This window comes from Porites lutea, chromosome 1 (genome assembly GCF_958299795.1).
Source record: "Porites lutea chromosome 1, jaPorLute2.1, whole genome shotgun sequence".
Lineage (NCBI taxonomy): Eukaryota > Metazoa > Cnidaria > Anthozoa > Scleractinia > Poritidae > Porites > Porites lutea.
Genome location: NC_133201.1, coordinates 4,420,201 through 4,439,259, shown reverse-complemented (window position 1 = coordinate 4,439,259; position 19,059 = coordinate 4,420,201). Strand labels below are relative to the sequence as shown.

Here is a 19,059-nt window from a genome sequence, read left to right as displayed (position 1 = left end):
AATGATTTCATCAAAAAATTTGTTGCGAAGCGTATCATACAGAGTGCAAGAAAACATAACATGACATTCATCTTCAACTTCATTAGCTTGACATAAGGAACAGATTCTTAAGTGTTCGGGAGTCTTGGGTACAGTGTATCTCCCTGTTTCGATAGGAGTCGATGATTTCGAATTCCTAGGGGAAATTTATTAATACTAGGTCTATGGAGGGGATTTTTTATTGCATCTAGAAATTCGGTTCTGTTGGTATCTCTTTTAAGGAACTGTAAAAATTAAGTTTCTTGTTCGAGGCCAGACTGAAGAGCCCGAACAGTTGTTGTGACTGAACTTGTGTACTTAATAGAAAAAATACGGATGAGAGATGAGTGTTTAACGGTGGCTATAAGTTACTCCAAAATACAGATTTCAACCTAAATGTTCCAGCGAAGTTCAAGCGAAATGTAAACTTAGTCATCTGTCATGATTTTTCGCCTTCCCGAGCTGTTTTTAAAAAAGTGTTATTAATTTTTGCGAGATGATAATTTGTCCGGCGGTTTAGAAGAACTAAAACAAACGAGACTCCTTCTTAGTTCTAAACTACCGGTCAAGTTATCATCTCGCAAAATGACGCTTTGAACAATTTGTGAGGGCGAAAAAACTCGAGATGACCAATTTTTTTAATTTATTCTCCACATTATTTTAGCCTGTTCAGAACAGGCTACATACTCCTTAAACAACGTTACATCCGATCCGAGTGAGTATATCTTCGGGGCCAGTTCGGGAGGAATCGGTACAAGTCGGAAAATCGTCGGTAATTGGTCGTTTGAAGCACGCTTTCTATTTGACATCTCCGTCATGATGGCCACCATGGCAGACGGATTAAAAGAAAGGGAAAACCTTTACAAGCTGATGATAAGGTAGAGTAAAATGACTAAATGTGTTGTTCGCAGTTTTCTCTAAAACGTAGCGTAGAAAACTTTACTAAAAGATCTTATAGGAGCAATGAATAGTGGAAGGTGAAAAAAGCAAGATGGCGGCTTTTTGTTTGGACCCCGCAGAAGACACGACAAGATCGATATCAAAGACGTTTATTTATCTTTGCTGTTTTTTCCTTATCTATATACCTCAAAAATCTAAACTATCGTGATTTTTAGCTTTTAACATTGGACCTAGTGGTATTTCCATCACATGGTCGATAGTTTCTGTGCAGTATTAACCTGTTATGATGAATTGATGGCTTACGCCTTGGTTAATTGACTACTGTTCTTCGATTCCCCCCCTCTTGGCGTATTTTTCAAAGTTACTTTTAACACCATCAAGGTGATTTCGATGGATTTGTAAATCTGAGAAAAGTTACTTGAAGATATTGTCAAAATGCAATGTCTTTTTTTTCCTTGTTGTGCAAGCAGCTGCATAAGGTTGACTGTGCAATGTGTGGGCGCTGAGAGTCCTTAGTTATTCAATAAGCTTAATTTTCGAATATTGTAGCTATCAGCAAACATTTTTGTCATGGGCTGAGTGTATTGATGTTGACTTCATTAATTTTGAATCGTTTTTTTTTTCAGCCAACTTAGATATGATGGATTTGAAGCAATTGCTTCCAACTTGGCTAAAGTTGTCAATATCATCAGTGCTTGCCCTCCAATGGCACGCCTACACCAAGTAGTTAATCTTGGAATTCAGGCAGAAACGGAAGGTGTGGTTGGAGTTAAATGTAATTTATTACAGGCAAAGTGTCAAAGCTGTGAACACTAGAAATTAGAATAGAGAGAAAACTAAGCTTGAGAAAGCTGTAGAACGCTAAACAGCAAGCAACAGCATTCATAAGTTAGTTTATTGTTTTGTCGTTAGCTTATGTACACACCCTGACTTTTCTGTATTGCTAATTTGGTAATTGATTTGTCTTGTTAGGAGTGAAGCCAGAACAACCAGTCATCCCTGGTCTAACACCATCAGCAGAAACAAAGCGAGGAATTGATCTGGAATATGAACCAGAAGGTGAGGAAGGAAATGAATTGTATGTCTAGAACATTTCCAGTTCTGCCTTTTAAAGAAACACAAGGCAGTACTCTAAGGAAAATTAAAGGGAGCCCAGTACACTTAATCTGTGAAACTCTGGGTGCCCAGCATGTGATTTGTCTAAAAAAACTAAGATTTTCTAGTCACCCAAGAGCAAAAGTTGGGTGCCAGGGATCACTGGGCTCTGCTAGAGCACAGCCCTGAAGCAGCCAATTCCTTGTGGTACTACAGAGCTCATTCATTGTTACATGTAACTATTCAAGTTAAGAAATGACCACAAGAATTCCCAAGAGTAACGAACAATTTATATACATACAGTGGAACCTCGATGTAATGAACCCCTATATAACGAAGTCCTCGACCTAACAAACGATTTTCTTTACCCCAGTAATACGTGTAGTAAAATATTTAACAATTATTCCTCGAGTCCAAATGGGCTCTGAGTCAATAGCCCATGAGGCGGAAAGCCGAATGGGGTATTGACTCAGAGGCCATGAGGGCGAGAGGAATAATTCTTTTAGTAAAATCCAGCTGGTTGGTCAAAAATATGGAGACAAAACAACTTAAAGCAAGACTTTAATCCTTTTTTGTTGCCAAAAATCCGGCGCTTTTCGCTACTCGTGGACTATAACATATAGCTTAGTAGTGGCTCAACCAATCAGAACGCAACATTGATAATAGACCACTAGTTGGATCTTACTGAATGGAAAAGAACTTGATATAACGAAACCTCTTTACAGGGAACGCATTTTGCCAGTCCCTTGGCCCTTTACTAAATCGAGGTTCCACTGTAATAGGGCTCGAAAAAACTTGAATTCCAGCTTCTTCTTTGGATAAGCAACTGTCACATTTTGCTTCTCCAGGACCACTTCTTGCTTGTCTAAGTTAATAATTTAGTTAGAAGGTGACCTGCTTAGGCCCTTGCCCATTGGGAAAGTGAATTTAAAAGTTACTTGCCCCAGAAGAAAATCTGCTTGTCCCGGATGGGACTTTTATCGAGCCATGCATAATCATGAGAAAGGCTCTGAGAATTAAGGAAATGAACGCCAAAGAAATTCTCTCAACTTATCCTTTAAGGAAATCTTGGACATCAGTCTAGAGAATTTGTATGTGGGTATTCGGATTTAAAGGGTTAATACACAAGGCTTTGCTACAGCTGTCGATGTGTTACAAGTCAAAATTAAATTCAGGTTAATTTTTTTTAACCTAGGTTGATTCTCAATTCCTAGGGCTAGAAGACAAAGGAAATTGAGAATCAACCTAGGTTACAGGGTTGTCAGAAAGTTCTGAAGTAGACGGCTGAGTTGTCAAAGTAAGCGGCCTGTCCAGGGATATTTTATTATTTTAAAAAACACCATTCATAAAGAAATGCCAAGCAGAGTAGCTGGGCTATACTAACCAAGTAGGTGGCGATTTTCGCTGGCAGCTGGCTACTTATGACAACCCTGGGTTAAAAAAATTAACCTGAATTTAATTTTGACCTGTAACAGATGTTTTAAGGGAGAGTAAAAACTCATCTTCCACAATGCCAGGTGTTTGTTGAATGGGTTTAGAAACACACCCGTCCAGATAAACTGCATTTGGTATAAATCTACCATTTATTCTTTTAGATCAGTGGGGGAAAAGATACAAGCAAATGAAATGGAATGCTTGTCAATACGTATACTGAATCAATTCTTCATTTTAATCTGTAGCACATTGCTAACTACACCTTCATACTCAATTCCAACGTGTTCTTCAAGGATTTGAAGAGCAAAGAATAGTTAGAAAGTACAATCCAGTACATCTACCTAAATTTTAGAGGCTGTTTTTTATGGTATTAGATCTGCTATAATCCCTTCCAGTTGAAAAATTATTTTTCTTCTCAAACAGTAAAGAATAAAAATTAGTCAATCAAGTGAGGGCTGAGCTTTCAGAAAATTGATATCCCAGGTGTCAATTTTCACTCCTAAGGTGTAGTTTCTTAAGTTGCCTGGTTTCGTGCTTGGGGATTTTGAATTTTCTGTACTTACATGTTCAGCAAATATAAGATTAATTACCATCCTTACATGATATGCCATAACTTTGTGCTACAACATCTCCCAAAGTGTGGGTTAATACTTTTAAATTGATTACCCTGTTTCACGATGACCACGGTGTAAAAATTAATAATACAAGTCCATCTAAGAAAAAAAAGCAAATTAAACATCTTTCAGCTGAATTAACAACCCAACAATATTATAACTAATCAATGTACATGTATAAATATTTGAGTTTCTTTTTGCCACCTTTTCTTACACTGTGTGCATTATTTAATGCCAAAAAATAGCTTTGTTCAACTTGATTAATTTCTATTTAGCAACTGTAAGTGTATTCAGGCCGGAAAGTACATTAATTTTGTAGTAGTTGTTTATGTCTTAGATGACGTCTTTTCTCAGGTTAAACCACAATTTTCTTTGTCTCAAATGAATAATGTTGTTAGGGCCAGAAAACAGAGGAAATTCTGAATCAAACTCAATGTACTGTCATTACAATGTAGGTTTATCCTGAGCAAGGATTTTACCTACAACATTGTTTTGAAAAAATGTTCTTCAAGTAACCAGGAACATTTGATTTTAAATTAAATTGATAAAGTCAAGAAATTAAAGGTCCCATTAGAAAGTTTTATAAATTCTGTCCAAAATATTTAAACATAACTTTTTTTAAATCTCAAGAACATACACTACTTGTTCATACATAACTTAATCATTATTTGGGGTACTTCTTGATCATAAGTATCAATATTTTTATAGTGAAAGATTTTGAAAATTAATGTACCGTAACTTACAGGTAGTCAAACAAATTTAATGTAATCATTAATCATTAAACTGACTGAAATGATGGTGGACTAAATAGTTGTGGTTATTCACTAAGCTGAGCAGAGTAAGATAAATACCTCCATGTTTGACTTTAGTGAATGGTGGTTTTGTCACTTGTTAATCAAAAATAATTTTAAAGTGGATAGTGTACAAGTGGTCTAGATATTGCATGAAACTACTTCGCCCAGAAGTGAACAACCAAATGCTTTTACATGTACCTCCAAGCAAGCTGTACACAATTTAATTAATTTAGAATAAAAGTTAAGTGTACACTTTTAAAGAGTGCTCTCTCACAAAAAGTTCAAAATATTTCTTGACTCAAAATTTGAGCTTGATCCTCAATTATTGAGATTTGATTCTCAAGACACGAGACTTCATCCTCAAAAGTGTCGAAAATCAAGTCTCGAGAATCGAGACTCAAGTGACGGTCAACTTACTTTTGAGTGGTACTGTAGCTGTTCTTTGTGGTTTGTACATATGTACTACAGCTGAAGATTGTGTGAATGAAAGGGAAATAACACTGATTAAAGTAGTTGATTCAGTATACACAGACTGAGTTATTCCATTTCATTGCTTGTTTAGGGAATGATCTGACTGGAGAATGGTATTCCAGCTCCACCAGTGATGAGTCATTCATGAACAATCTTAAACTTCAAAAAGTAGATCAAGAATCTGGGGGTGAGCGTAATGACAAAGCAGATGACGCGCCCTCTGTGAACACAGTTCTGCATCACATTTTAAGAATCACGTCTGATAAGAAACTTTCGTCTGAGCCTATGCAAGATGAAAAACCAGCCACAGACTCCAAACCTTTGACCCCCAATGGCGATGTCCTTGATGCAGAGAGCATCTGTGAACAAGTTAAAGTTGAGCTTGTTAAGTACAATGTATCCCAAGAGGTGTTTGCCAAAGCTGTGCTTGGAAAATCCCAAGGGTATCTCTCTGAAATGCTCAAACATGGCGAAAGTTTTTTCCGTCCACATGATAATACTCATTACAAGGGATGGTTGAATTTTGAGACCATGCGGCGGTTTCTTCTCAAGCCAGAAGAGGAACGGCTGATGATTTATCAGAGCAAAGGAGAGGAGCTAAAGATGGAGAGACTGAAACGACGGCAGATTGAAATTGTAAGTTGTATTTTGATTATCAGTAAAAAATGTTTAAAAGTACATGTAGGGCTTGAGGCAGGAATGACTGTGCTGATTTGGTTTTATTCCCACATTTTGTTTACTTTTTCAAAAACAGGTACATGTACATTGTAATGATCATTCCAGTTATGGCAGGATGCATAACAGAATTGGTAGGGGTGGATCTAGGAGAAGTGTGCAGGGGGTGCACACACCCACTGAGATGACCTGCTGCTTTCTAATACAGTTCCACAAAATCTGCAATATTGTTTGATATGTATTCTCAGCAGTTCACTTAATATTATTGCCTAGTCAAAAGCCTTCTTCATTGTATTCGCATTTAAAATTGGTTTACGTCACCAGTCAGTTAAGCCATTCCTTAGTGTGGTGCACCCCCTCCTAATAAAAATTGTGGATCTGCCCCTGATTCAGTTACTTTTTGGTTGGGTCCCCCTCACAACTTTCAACCCCTCTAGAGTGGTTGAAAGTTGTGAGGAGTGTCTTGTAAAGTTGCATTGTTGGTAACATTATAGTTACTTGACTTTATAACACTATGGGAAAGATATTGATCAATGTCTGTTGCTCTCTTTTGCTATACAGCTTTACATGTACCTCAGTTTGTGATCACACGATCTTTCTTCCTTAAAAACTACTGTACAGTATTTTCAATTTTAACCCCTTTTCTGCATAAAAAGAAAGTAGTGTCCGATAGCCCTGGTCTAGTGGATTTTGCTATAGGGCAACTGAATCCTGTTTTTTTAGTGAAATTTATGTGGAATTTAAATTACAGGACAACTGTAATCAGTTATCAAAATTTTTTTTAGGCTAGCTGAAATGACTTTTGGACTGGTACAATGTACAGTGCTAGCTACACTGTATAGTTTGCCTTAATGGCAAGCTGTAAAACTAACTTTCCTCGCACCTTTCTTTTATGTCTAGCACTGTGTATTTATTGTATTCATGTATATTGTTTGCTGTAGAAATATGCATTTTAGAGTTCAGTCTGGGGTGCATTCTGTTCAATTCCTGCATTTTTTTGTCTAATGACTTACAGTACAAAAATTCATTCTGGCAAATCAAATTGTCTCCACAACCTGTTGCATGCCCCTTACCAATAAACGGAATTTTATGACAGCAGAGGTTTGTTATTTCAGTTAAGCAGCAAGCAAAAATGTATGTCAGTCCAAGCTCCAGAAGTGCAATGTGGGGCAGTTGGTTGTTGCGCAGCCTTTTTTGCGCAAGGTTCTGAGTTTGCTCCTTGGTGACATCACATCCTTGTTTCAACTTCTCACCTTTCTGTGTAGCTTTGACTTGCTTTAAACACCCTTAAAACAGATCATTGATAGAGAAGTGGGGAGGGGGGGGGGGGTGGGGGAAAAAAATGAGCACGCTGTCGACCTCAAGTTTATCAGTTATTACTGTCACAAATTATGGACGTAAAATAATGGTTGCTTTACCTTTTACTACTTTATATGTCTTTCTTCATTTTTTATGAATTTTGAAATAATGACACCTTTTATTCAGCAAATTCTTTCAAGTAGTGGGATATACATTCTTCTTGTGGAGAGTTTCTAGAAGATTTAATTTGTTCAAAACGTAAACACAAAAGTGACTACTGATGCATTGACCTTGTACAACTCAACTACTGGTACTGTCTTGTTTGACTTCATTTTATTAATGTTTTTAAGGGTTTAACTGAAGATCCTTCAAAGAAGAAAAGACGCCTTATCCCTATGGAGGCAAAAGTTGTGATGGAAGATTATTATCACCGCAACAAATACCTTTCCACTAATAACCGTCAGTGCTTAGCTAATCAGCTGGCTATCCCAGAACAATGCATTAGCGACTACTTTAAGAATCTAAGGTCTAGGAAGAAACATGAGGAACGCATGAAGAATTTGCTGCAAGACCTTGAAAATGGCCACAAACAACTCGACCAAGTTGATTCTGACACTGCCGAGGGTAGTCTTGAAGATGAAATGGATGATCAGCTTCCATCGTGCTCTCAGAATCTTTCAGCTGTGGCGATAAGAGAAGAACCTCCACCTCAAGCCCGGCCTCCAAGTCAAATAAAACATTCTGGAAGAAGGTATAATGTTGCCCCTTTTCAAGAACCACCAGCTAAGAATGTGTCTGAGACAGATTTAGTGGCATCAAAAATTGCAGCTCTTACGCAAAGTCAAAAGTCTCCACACAAAGATCCAGGAACTGTGCAGGTGTTGGCTAGAAGAGATTCCAATGCTCATCAGCGAGTGACTGCACTTGATCATTTCCCTAGTCGCGAAGATTCCGGACGTGAAGCTTGTAACTGTTCCCCATCTCAGCCGTCTTCCTCTGGTGCTGATGCAGAAGAGAGGTTCTCGCTGGACAGCTTGTTTAATGGGTCCATGATGGAGCCTCAAGGTGGGACCCCAGAGAGAGAAACTCTGGAGGTTGGACAGCAGATTTATGTAGTGCATTTAAACAACCATGTACAAGCAAGTATCCAGAACTAAAGCTGTAATATTCTTAAGTTCAAGCTTTGTCTCTTATTAGTGAACTTATGCAAAGGGATGGCAGAGGGAAGAAGGTGGCAAACATTGTGTGACAAGCATGATAATAATTTGTTTGAAAACAATTTCTGCCTATACTAACTTCACCTTGTTTTTTAAAGATCTTTTTGTGAAAGATTAGAAGAGTTAAATTAATTGAACATCACGACAAACATGTAAGTAATATGCCAGTCACGTTTGTCGCACATAAGCATGTTGCTGTCCTCTTCTTTGTACCATCCTTTGAGCTCACTATTACGAGGTTCAAGACTGGAAAACACAAGATGCAAGTGTAAATATTTGTAAAGTAAAATAATGGTTGAAGGAAATTTACTTCAAAAGACTAATGTTATGATAAGAAAAAAAATCTGACCATACTAATGAATTTAGTCCACAGATTAGAAACTCAGGTACATCTTATATAGCACAGTGAGTACAAATGTGAATAATATTGAAAAAACGAACAAACAAACTAAAAAGAAGTACCACAAATAAACAATCTTTTATGATCAGTACTGTAAAGTTTTTAAAGTACATGTAACAACTGCTAAAAAATATACCTTAGAAAATAAAGTTAAGAAATGATGTAAACAAATAGATCCTGAAAGTAGCTAACTTCAAAAATAACAAGTTCAGTCAAACTCCCCTTTATGGACACCCACTTAATATGGACATCTCATTTATTTTGGACAGTTTGCTTTCTCCCTGGGGAAAGAAAGCTCTTACATTTTCTCTAAATTCAATTCGCTTAATATGGACCCTGTTAATACAGACACTTTGTATGGTCCCCTCGGTGTCCGTATTCACGGGCTTGATTATGCCTGCAGCTGGGGCCAGGTGTGACAAATAATATTCAAAAATTTCTTGGATTTCCTGCATCATTTGAAGCAAGTTGATAATGCTTTAAGGTTTTTCCTTTTCCATAAGAACTTTTATGCAACTTATGTACAGTTACTATGAAACAGGCCCTTTACTGGTCTGAAGCAACCAAAGGGCAATTTGCAAGTGTGGCTGAGTATTTAAGCTCGGACTGCCTGCAAAACAAACCAGTGACTGGTCAGAGCAGGACTTGTTATCGGGGACTGATGGGTTGCTGGTCCGACATACTGACCCTTGTCGGTGATGCCTTCTATGTCAGTAACAGTATCCCTAAACGGCATTTGAAAGCTTATAGTGTAGAGGGTGGAGGTGTGCTGTTAGGACTCTTAAACCTGTTATCTTTTACTGCGTCACTGGAATCCCCCTCCATAGCTAAACACTAAAGATCCTGCCAATTAGATTTTTTAATTCCTATATAGACTGTATTAATTATTTTACTACTCCTGAATAGTTTTGTTTTTGTACCTTGTACCTTATACTAAGTCAAACCTAGCCTGTGTGGCAGGCAACAGTTTATTTTTAGGTTAGGTTTGATATAGGATGCGAGGGGAACATTTCTCCCCTCTTGGTGGGGAGTGCGCACTCATCCTTGAAATTTCTTCCTTTGCCCTAAAAAAAGCTGTGCTATGCAGGCAAATTCAAACTCACTGAATTCTTGCTCATGCAAACTATGCCCCTGGTAGCAGCTCATGTTTCCTTCTCCCCTCAGAATGGGAGGAAAGGAAGGCTTGAATAACTATAGTGAAATGATGCTATTGTAAGAGTACTATGATAGTGGAACATCTCTTATGTCTTGAAATGACTTGAGTAATATAACTATAACAGAGTAATTTTCAGTGTATTATAAATGTTCATTTTTATGTAAATTATTATTTTAGCAATGTAATATATCGTAATCTTGTTATAACAATAAGAGTACAAATAGAAATGTGCTATTTAACCTACGAAAAAAATCAAGAAATTTAAGAAAGAGATTAAAGCATATCTAGAAGAGTATTTGAAGTGCTTTTTTATTGAGTTGATGACAATATCCTTATCATTTGCCACCTTAAAAAAGACCACTTTTTGGATGACGGCCTTAGAATTTTTCCGTTGATTTATCTTCCTGTAAACGACCACCTAAGGCATGGTTTGATCTCTATGCTCGTTGTATGTACTACACTACCAAGAGAATGCAATAACATGAAACCAGACGTATCTTACTAAGAAGTTTCATGCAATGAATTCTTGTACAAAATGGAAGATGTGTACGGTCCTCTTTAGCCTGCGTGGAAGGCGTTCGAAAGGGAAGGGGAAGGGAATTAGGGCACGAGACCACGCGCGCCCCACGCGCTCTCGCGGGCCCAAATTCCCTCATTCCCCTTCTCCTTTTAACGCCTTTCACGCAGGCTAGGTCCTAAACCACTCTCCAAACTGATCTCTATACATTTCCTTAAAGAATAATTCTTAACTAATTATTCAATTATCAAAGCGTTTTCTCTTTAGTGATCATTTCCTTAATTCTCATAACCATTTCTCTTAGCAATATATGGATATTGTTGGAAGAAAATTGATGTTGGTCACTCTTGGGCCTTATAGGGTTAAGGGGTTAAGGGCTAAGCGACACAAAATCTTGGCTGGGCACTTAAACGCGCCCTTTTGAAAAATGTTGATCGTGAACATGAAAATGAGTGAAAAATGGTATATATAGAGAGTGTCAATCAAGAGTTCCTTTCTCTATGTATTGTTCTCGCTCAGACACCCGCAACATTTGGCTTTTCATTGAAGGAGGATAGTTATTAACGTGACTAACAGTTCAGTTTATTTAAAAACTGGCTGCTTTGACTTTAAATCTCCGAATTAGAATGTGACTATTAATCTAAACCATTTGTGGTTTAGTTTGTTGCTCTGGTTGTTGGTTATCGTCTTTTCTCCAAGATGTTTTTCTTCACTGGAACAAATCATTTGTTCCAGTTTTCCTGTCATGTCAAAACCCAGCGTTCAGACATACTATTCGATCTGGAAGGGATTGACAACTTGGGGACATTCAGTTGGGGGACACATAGAGGTCCACAGCTTAAGCATTTTTAAGAACTGTCAAGGTCACATCCTGTAGATAATGTGTAACTTAGTTTTGGTTTCTGTTATCTTGGTTGGGGGGGGGGGGGGGGGGGGATGGTGGCTGGCCAGGGAGTTCAATTTGGGAATATCAAGAAAAACGTCCATCTTGTGGCCAGAGGGAGGGATTGAACCAGTACCCTAAACCACTTGACCATCATGCTTTAACAAAGTGAACTCAGAAAATAAAATGTTCTCAAAGCCTCTATCATTATACCTATCCAGTTACTAGCTTTCTTTTTGGCTCACAAGTGAAACAGCTGTTTTTCCTCTTTGAGAATTTCTTTTACTCCATTTACCTCGTTTTCATTTTTGCAGATCATGGCACCAGCCCGGCGGCACATATGTATGAAACATACTATGTCACAGCACATAAACAACCTTGTAGAGCAGCCAGCTTTAGTCAAAATGGTAAGATGATAAGTAATAGGGCGGACGTCAAAAATGGCAACCGGAAGTTGATATTTTCTCTCTTTCATTGCTCTGACTCGACAAATTCGTACAGCGGGACTTTAAACAAAGGCATTCAGATTCGTTGTGTGAGACAGAAGCGTTCCATCAAGCGAGACATCGAACTTCCGGTTGCTAATCATGATGTCCGGGACGTCAGCGTTCTCGTTGCTAATACAGTAGCTGAATATCCCCTTTCATACCCTGGGTGCCAGAGGCTTTTCATGCGAGGTTTCCCGTTCCGGTCAAGTCTTAAAAAGTGACCCACGCGAAAAGTTTTCTTTCGCGGCTTAGCTGCTCGTCTCTTCGGCCTTCGGCCGACGAAACGAAGCTCCCGTCGGACGCGAGAAAAAACCTCATAGTACCCTGGGTATTCCTTTCACGGTTTTTATCAACTTTTGACGTGGACTATATTTAAAATATCCGTCCCTGACGACGATGATAACGACAGCGACCACCATAATGACTTTTGACTGGTTTCCTTTTTTAGGACGACTGATTTCCACCGGCTCTGTTGATGCTTCAATTAAGGTGATTTAAACTGAAACATCTTTTATGTTACCTATGTATAACCTGTTAAAAGTAGAAAGATTTTAAAGAATCGTTTTTTAGTTTTTAACCACGTGTACTTTCCTTTTACTGTCCATAACTCAGTTTCCCTGTCTTCAAAATAAGTAACATTGTATATGTGATTCTGTCTTCCGCAACCCACAACTAGCTCCTAGAGTAGGCACAGATCTCGGCTAGTTTCCATTTTTTATAGAAGACTTTTCACAATAATATTACGTGCTTGAATATTAGATACTTTTCGTGTTGCACGCCCTGGACTCCAGAGCCAAAGGTAATGCCAATACCTGCCATTTTCTTCTTGAATCCAGTCACGTACTGTGAATTATTTTAGCTGAACAAATCAAAAGCCACGCTCGTTTGTATTCATTCGTACGATAAACCCATCAAATTGCTCTTTTTATGTTCGCTTGTTGTTTTCGTGCAAAATCATTTCCAGGTGATACGAAAAAAGCTCTCTATAGGTAGAATAAAACTATCACTTGATTTGTCTCTAAATCCCAAAATAATAAAAAGAAATCATGTGTTTTTTTAGGTGTTAGATGTTGAGAGAATGGTAGCGAAGAACACAATGCCCCAGTCACAAGACCAAGGAACAGGAACAAATCTAGAGAATCATCCTGTTATACGGACGCTTTATGATCACAATGATGTAAGTCAGTTGGGCGGGGGGGTGGGGGGGGATTTATGTGGCGATTACATGGGAGATGCGAACTTAAATGTGTACAAGGCGTTGTTATGGTTCACTAAATTACATGTAGGCTCTTCTAATTGCAAAATTCTCAATATACTGCGGCTGCCTACACGAGGAAAAGATCCCTTTTGACAGTTTTCTGATACTTCTTTGTGAAACGTTGAGCATTCAGAAAGAAATAGCTTTTGGAAACAATAATTGTACGACCTTTGAAACACCTTTCAACATGCATTTGCGACGTGGGTATAGGTTTTCTTGTTGTTGCTGCAGTTTTTGTGCCCATAATCATCTAGCACTTTTTTCCTTGTTAGTTAGTTTATGAACGGTATAATGCATTTTTTTTTCTCTCAGGAAGTGACTGCTGTTGAATTTCACCCCAGTGCGCTGGTGTTGGCATCAGGAAGTAAAGACTGTACGGTCAAACTTTTTGACATATCAAAACCTTCGGTAAAAAAAGCCTACCGCTCTATACAGGTATGAAATTATCGCGTTCGTCAGAACGCATCCTAATCTTGGTATTCCTGTGGCACAAAGCCACAAATTTTCGAAGTACCAGAGGCGACTGCCGATTAACCGCCCCCTCTGATTTTATCTGGGGCATGTCGGCCGGGAAACTGGACTCCTTTCGACTCGATTTCGTTTCCGAAGTGACGAACGCGGATCCCTAATCAATGATTACCTCTAGTACTAAGGGGGTGTTTACATGACACCGGGAATCCTGCTAAAGGAATCCTTGTAACTTCCAAAAACCACTCGCTTTTTGTCGATTATTAATTTGCGATCGTTAATTTCAGTCCTGAAACTCAAAATTTGATACTCGACCACAGTTGGATTCTCGAAAACTTCAGTTGTCGATAAACTAGTGTCAGTCAGGAACCAATAGTTACATCTGACTATGAAGTGGACACTTGTTTGTCAGGTACTCTCCATCCGAAAAGTTACTTTTCAGGGAAGAAACGACGACCGGAAATCAGCGTTAGCAGGCTAGTCTCTTTGAGACTTTGCGAGATTGACTTAAACAAATAAATTTATTGTGAGCTTTTTTAATCTTTCAGGAAGCAGAGGTCGTCACGTCGATGTCTTTTCATCCCACAGGGGACTTCATCCTTGTTGGCACAGAGCACCCAACAAGTGAGTTTGTTGACATCAATAGCCACAAAACCCAAACCTCCTTATAACAATTTTAAAAATATAGTTTTTTTATATTTTTATATTTCTTATTTTTTATTCAAGACATTTATTACTCTAATTACAAAGAACTAATTAAAAAGAAACTAATTACAATATTCTAAACAACCGCAATAACAGACATACTTACAATTATCTACATTTCACAATTATATACATTACAGCCAAAAAACAGCCGCGCAATTGCTGAATGAGGCTTATTTTACAAGGAGTTAATTAATACTTAATTATGTAGATAAAAGAGAAATTAACACTTATTTACAGTACACTCTGAAATAAAACAAAAACACACACACACAAAATATAGTTTTGCATTAACCTAGACAGTTACTGCTCCCCCGTCTTCTACAGCATTGTGATCAGTATTACAGAGGAGTGGTAAACCGACCTCAGTAACGTGACCAATCGTATGTCAATATATTGGTCTTAAATTTGGTGATGATATTCTCCTTTCTCTTTTATTTTAGTTCGACTTTATGACACCATTACTGGTCAATGTTTCGTGTCGTCAAACCCTCGGGAATACCACACGGGAACCATTAATATGGTGAGTGGGGTGACTGCGGAGATATGGTTAGCCTTTGTAAAAGTCTGTTTGAAGGAAGTGGGAAAGTAAGCGATGAGCGTAGGGGGAAGAGGAGCACAGCATTCTTCCCCCACCAGTGTGGTCTGAGTTTAAGTCCCAGTTTCGACGCCGGGTGGGGTCTGCGTTTTTGATGGTTTCTTCCTTGCTGAGCGAGGTTTTCTCCCGGTGCTCTGGTTTTCCCCTCAGTCTCTTCAAAAGCAGTACTTCTAAACCTCAGTTAGTTCTGGAACACGCGCCGCTTTACGGAGTAGGTGAACACAATACAAAAAGTTTCTTTTTCTTTTTCTAAACTCAGATACGGTCCTTTTGGATTAAATCCAGAAAATTTCGCCAATATTTGATGACAAATTAAATGAAATTGAATAAGATCGATGAAGTGTGAAACAGTGCGAATTTACTTATAAGTGAATTTTCGCTTTGTTGTCATCCAAAACTTTTGCTACTGTGGCAACGGGAGGCAATAACTTCCCCTCTCTATTTTCTGGTCGAGTAAGGAACTTTTCTTCTCTATATGTAAAGCGGATTTTTTCTAATGTTGTTTGCCTAATAATGTTTACTGCGTGAATAACTTTTTATTTGTTTATTATGTCGTGTTTAGGTGAAATATTCGCCGTCAGCTAATCTTTACGCATCTTGCAGCAAAGATGGTTCGATAAAGGTAAGTAACAATGTGATGTGATTAACAGTTATTGGGTGAGGCTGAGTATGATATGAAGAAAATTATGGATAACACCTGCAAGATCTGCGTAATTCCTGATATCATTCGAAAGCTTAAGTCAGTTTTTGTTTTATTATTCATTCAATATATTTCGAAGCTCAAAGCATGCTTATCTTAATGTTAAATTCCCGTCACCAAAACATTTACCTATTCCTCGGCAATTTTAGGATAGGAAGGAATGTTTATAGACCATTTTACCGATACGGCGGCCATATTGAATTCATCAAATTTATGAAGGATTATGGGATGCCCAGGGGGTACTCGCTCAGTATTTTCACGCGCTTTTCGGGCAAAAAGAGAACTTCAATGTATATTTCTCGGGAAAAACGCGATCATTATTACATCCAAACACGGCACAACGATCTTTTTTCCCATTACAATCTTTTTCTAGGAAAACTTAAAGAAAAATTTGCCCGAAAAGCGCGCGTAAATACTGGATCGTGCTCATTTCCCCTGAGCGTCCCATAATACTCCTTAAATCCAATTAATTCAATATGGCCGCCTTATCGGTAAAAAGGTCTATTCCCAGCGGAGTACTCCCTGCAATGGCCTATACGGAGTACCCTGGGTGCCAGAGGCTTTTCATGCGCGGTTTCCGGTTGCCGCTCGTGTCTTCGCCCTTCGGCCGAACACGTGCCGGCCTACACCCGACGGATCAACTTGTCGCACGCGAGAAAAAACCTCTGGTATCCAGGGTAATACGGGGAGGCTCCGCCCGAAAAGGCTACCTTTTTCAGGCTTTCTGCATATGAAAGGGTAGCGATGTCACTTGTTGAAGTGTATGAAAGGGTAGGAAAGAAATCTGTCATTTCGGTCGGCAGAAAGGCCCCAACAAAGGGCTAACAGATACATTTAATGGATGTGAAAAAGTCGAGAAGACGTTATGGTTTTGTGATTTATTTATACTTTAAAGACAGTACATTTACAGCAGTTAAAAAGGATGCAAAGTTCTAAACGAGGTATGTGAAAGGGGTACCATTTGCCGATAGAAGGTATACGAAAGGGGTACCTCTTTTCTGTCAAAATTGGTATAGTAAAGGGTAAGGAGTTGTAGCCTCCCACATAAAACTTTGTTAAGCGTCCCCCAGGGGTCTCGCAAACGTTCTTCATATAGCAGTTGTCATTCGTTGAGCGGTATTTTTGTTTATTCCCGTTATTTTTTTTAGGTAGTAGTTCGGCTATTTCGTCTTCGCCTAGGTGTGAAATCTTCCGTCATTTTCTCCTTCTCTTCACTGCCATCACACCTGAGCCAATGGCGTCGCCTCTGCGTGACGTCTGTGCGTCCCTTTTTTATTAGATAGCATCAAAATTGACGTCAGAACGTCGCAGTCAGTAGAGAAATTTGGATTCACGTTTACGGCAAACGACAAACGTGAATTTGTACCACGTGATTAAGTTGTCTCTATTTCTTGTCGTGTTCTGTTCATTACTTCTACACAAAAAGTAGTAGTTTCATGCTAGTTTTATCCATAATATATTTTTTCAACTTGAAAGTGACGTTTGCCGTAAACGCGATTGTAAATCCCTCTAACAACAAAGTGACTAACCCGAGACAAACGATAAACGAACCTGTCATCTCTAGGTCTGTTTATAAAACGCGGCCACGCCTCGTTTTTCCTTTCTTTCATTAACACTTTATGGTGGTTTTTTGGATAGCGGTCAAACTCGTTCTCGTGTTTGAATTGAAATGCGTTGTGTAAGATAGTCTGTTGTTACAGTAAATACACTTAAAGCGTCTTGTATGTCACCTCTTTCTTTAGATTTGGGACGGAGTCAGTAACAAATGTGTACAAACATTTCCACAAGCTCATAATGGAGCGGAGGTAGGTTGTAGAGAAGCTTACAGGTAGTTTCGCATGGCATGTACTAAAACACGGAACACCGAGACACGCCGGGACACCCCGGAACTTTCCGGAGAACCTAACAAAGGTAAAGTGAAAATGAAAACGACTAACAGAAAACCTAACCCTAACCCTGTTTGTTTGATTTTTCTTGTGTGTTTTCCGGAGTGTTCCGAATGTTCCGTGTCCCTGGTTTTAGTACGTGCGATTTTTTCGTAGGGATACTCTTCCAAAAGAATTAAAAATGGTCTCACCTCAAAGTATTTTCTTTCCTGCTAGTCCCGTTTCTTAGGGAGTCCATTATCCCTCGAGTTCGCGAAACTATGCTCTACTTTTCTGTCGGCGTTTGCGTGAACCGAAAAATACGGACAGCAGCTAAGTCCCAGGCAGAAATAAATTACAGATGTTTGACTGAAGTGAACTCTCGCTATTACGGTCTTCCTGTAATGAGGACACTAACGCGAGGTCTCTACAGTGTCCGCAATAAAGGGAGTTAATTAACTGTACTTCGTCACTCATGATAATTAGAGTATTAATTGTTATTTGCAGGTGTATTCCGTTTGCTTCTCTCAGAACTCAAAGGTATGTCATTAAGGAGCTCATACTGAATAAGAGGAATTTTGAATGAGTCTTCGGGATGAAATAATTTGATGAATAGTATAAGCTTGTGGTACTGGGACGATAATCTAATTTTCAAACTGAGAACTATTGTGGTGTGCTTCAGTTTTATATTTTGTTCTGTTTTATGGGCCTCTTCACATGAGCCCGGTTGACTGGGCTGGCCCGGTTTCCGAGATCTCGGCTTATCTCTAAATCCTTTGTAAAATTTTCGATGTGTTCATATGAGAGGGCGGGCTGGCTCGGTTCCCGAGATCTAGGTTTTCCCAACCGGGATCACGGTAAGCGGGCTGAAACTTTTGCCACATAAACACGTCATCCTGGTTACCGGGATGAAAGCTGTGTGAATTCCAACGGCCCGGATGGCATCGTCTTGCATTGTCTGCCGAATTTTCCACATCATAAGCATCCCATTTAACTGCAGTGATACAGCTTTAAGAGTTGTCGATACTATGATGGGCGAGAAAGTTATCATTTTTGTGTTTCGCCATGTTTGCTTTGTTCCTCGAATTTCGCGCCAGAACTCGTCCCCAGGATCTTTGTTTTTTTTTTCTCATCTCGGAAACCGGGCTGAAATTTCTCACATGAATCCAAGGCGAAACTTGTCCCGATAACTGGGCCAGCTCGGTCAACCGGGCTCATGTGAAGAGGCCCTAAGTTTAAGTGGACTTAAAGCCTTTAGAACAGCTTTGTTTTCCCAGCCTATAATTTTGGTGCCTATTGGGGTTTATCTGAACTGCCAAATCCTCAATGTCATAAGAACGATCATCATCACCATTAGTTATTACTCTCACAGTTAGGTTTTTATCCTGTAAATAATTATGGTTTAAACTTACAGTTTTTGTAAATAGTGGTGATACTTGTAACCAGGGTTCGATTTAATAAAACTTTTCAGGTGTAATTTACAAGTGCAGCTATTGTTTTCGGA

General features: G+C 38.8%; 1 protein-coding gene across 2 annotated transcripts in view; it reads left to right on the top strand.

Annotated features, from left to right (window-relative positions):
* The first annotated feature begins 797 nt into the window (after positions 1-797).
* Positions 798-19,059, top strand: part of LOC140943045 (cleavage stimulation factor subunit 1-like) — a 23,515-nt gene continuing 5,253 nt past the window's right edge. The window contains exons 1-12 of one of the 2 annotated variants that reach the window (XM_073392090.1): positions 798-896; positions 1,545-1,675; positions 1,891-1,977; positions 11,788-11,880; positions 12,410-12,450; positions 13,022-13,138; positions 13,532-13,654; positions 14,236-14,311; positions 14,836-14,915; positions 15,553-15,612; positions 17,433-17,495; positions 18,063-18,095. In XM_073392090.1, coding sequence (XP_073248191.1) covers positions 835-896; positions 1,545-1,675; positions 1,891-1,977; positions 11,788-11,880; positions 12,410-12,450; positions 13,022-13,138; positions 13,532-13,654; positions 14,236-14,311; positions 14,836-14,915; positions 15,553-15,612; positions 17,433-17,495; positions 18,063-18,095 — 966 coding nt within the window. In that variant the 5' untranslated portion in view covers positions 798-834. Of the gene's footprint in view, positions 897-1,544; positions 1,676-1,890; positions 1,978-5,417; positions 5,963-7,650; positions 8,607-11,787; positions 11,881-12,409; positions 12,451-13,021; positions 13,139-13,531; positions 13,655-14,235; positions 14,312-14,835; positions 14,916-15,552; positions 15,613-17,432; positions 17,496-18,062; positions 18,096-19,059 lie in introns of those variants that run through there. The other variant, XM_073392083.1, reaches the window with a different exon arrangement.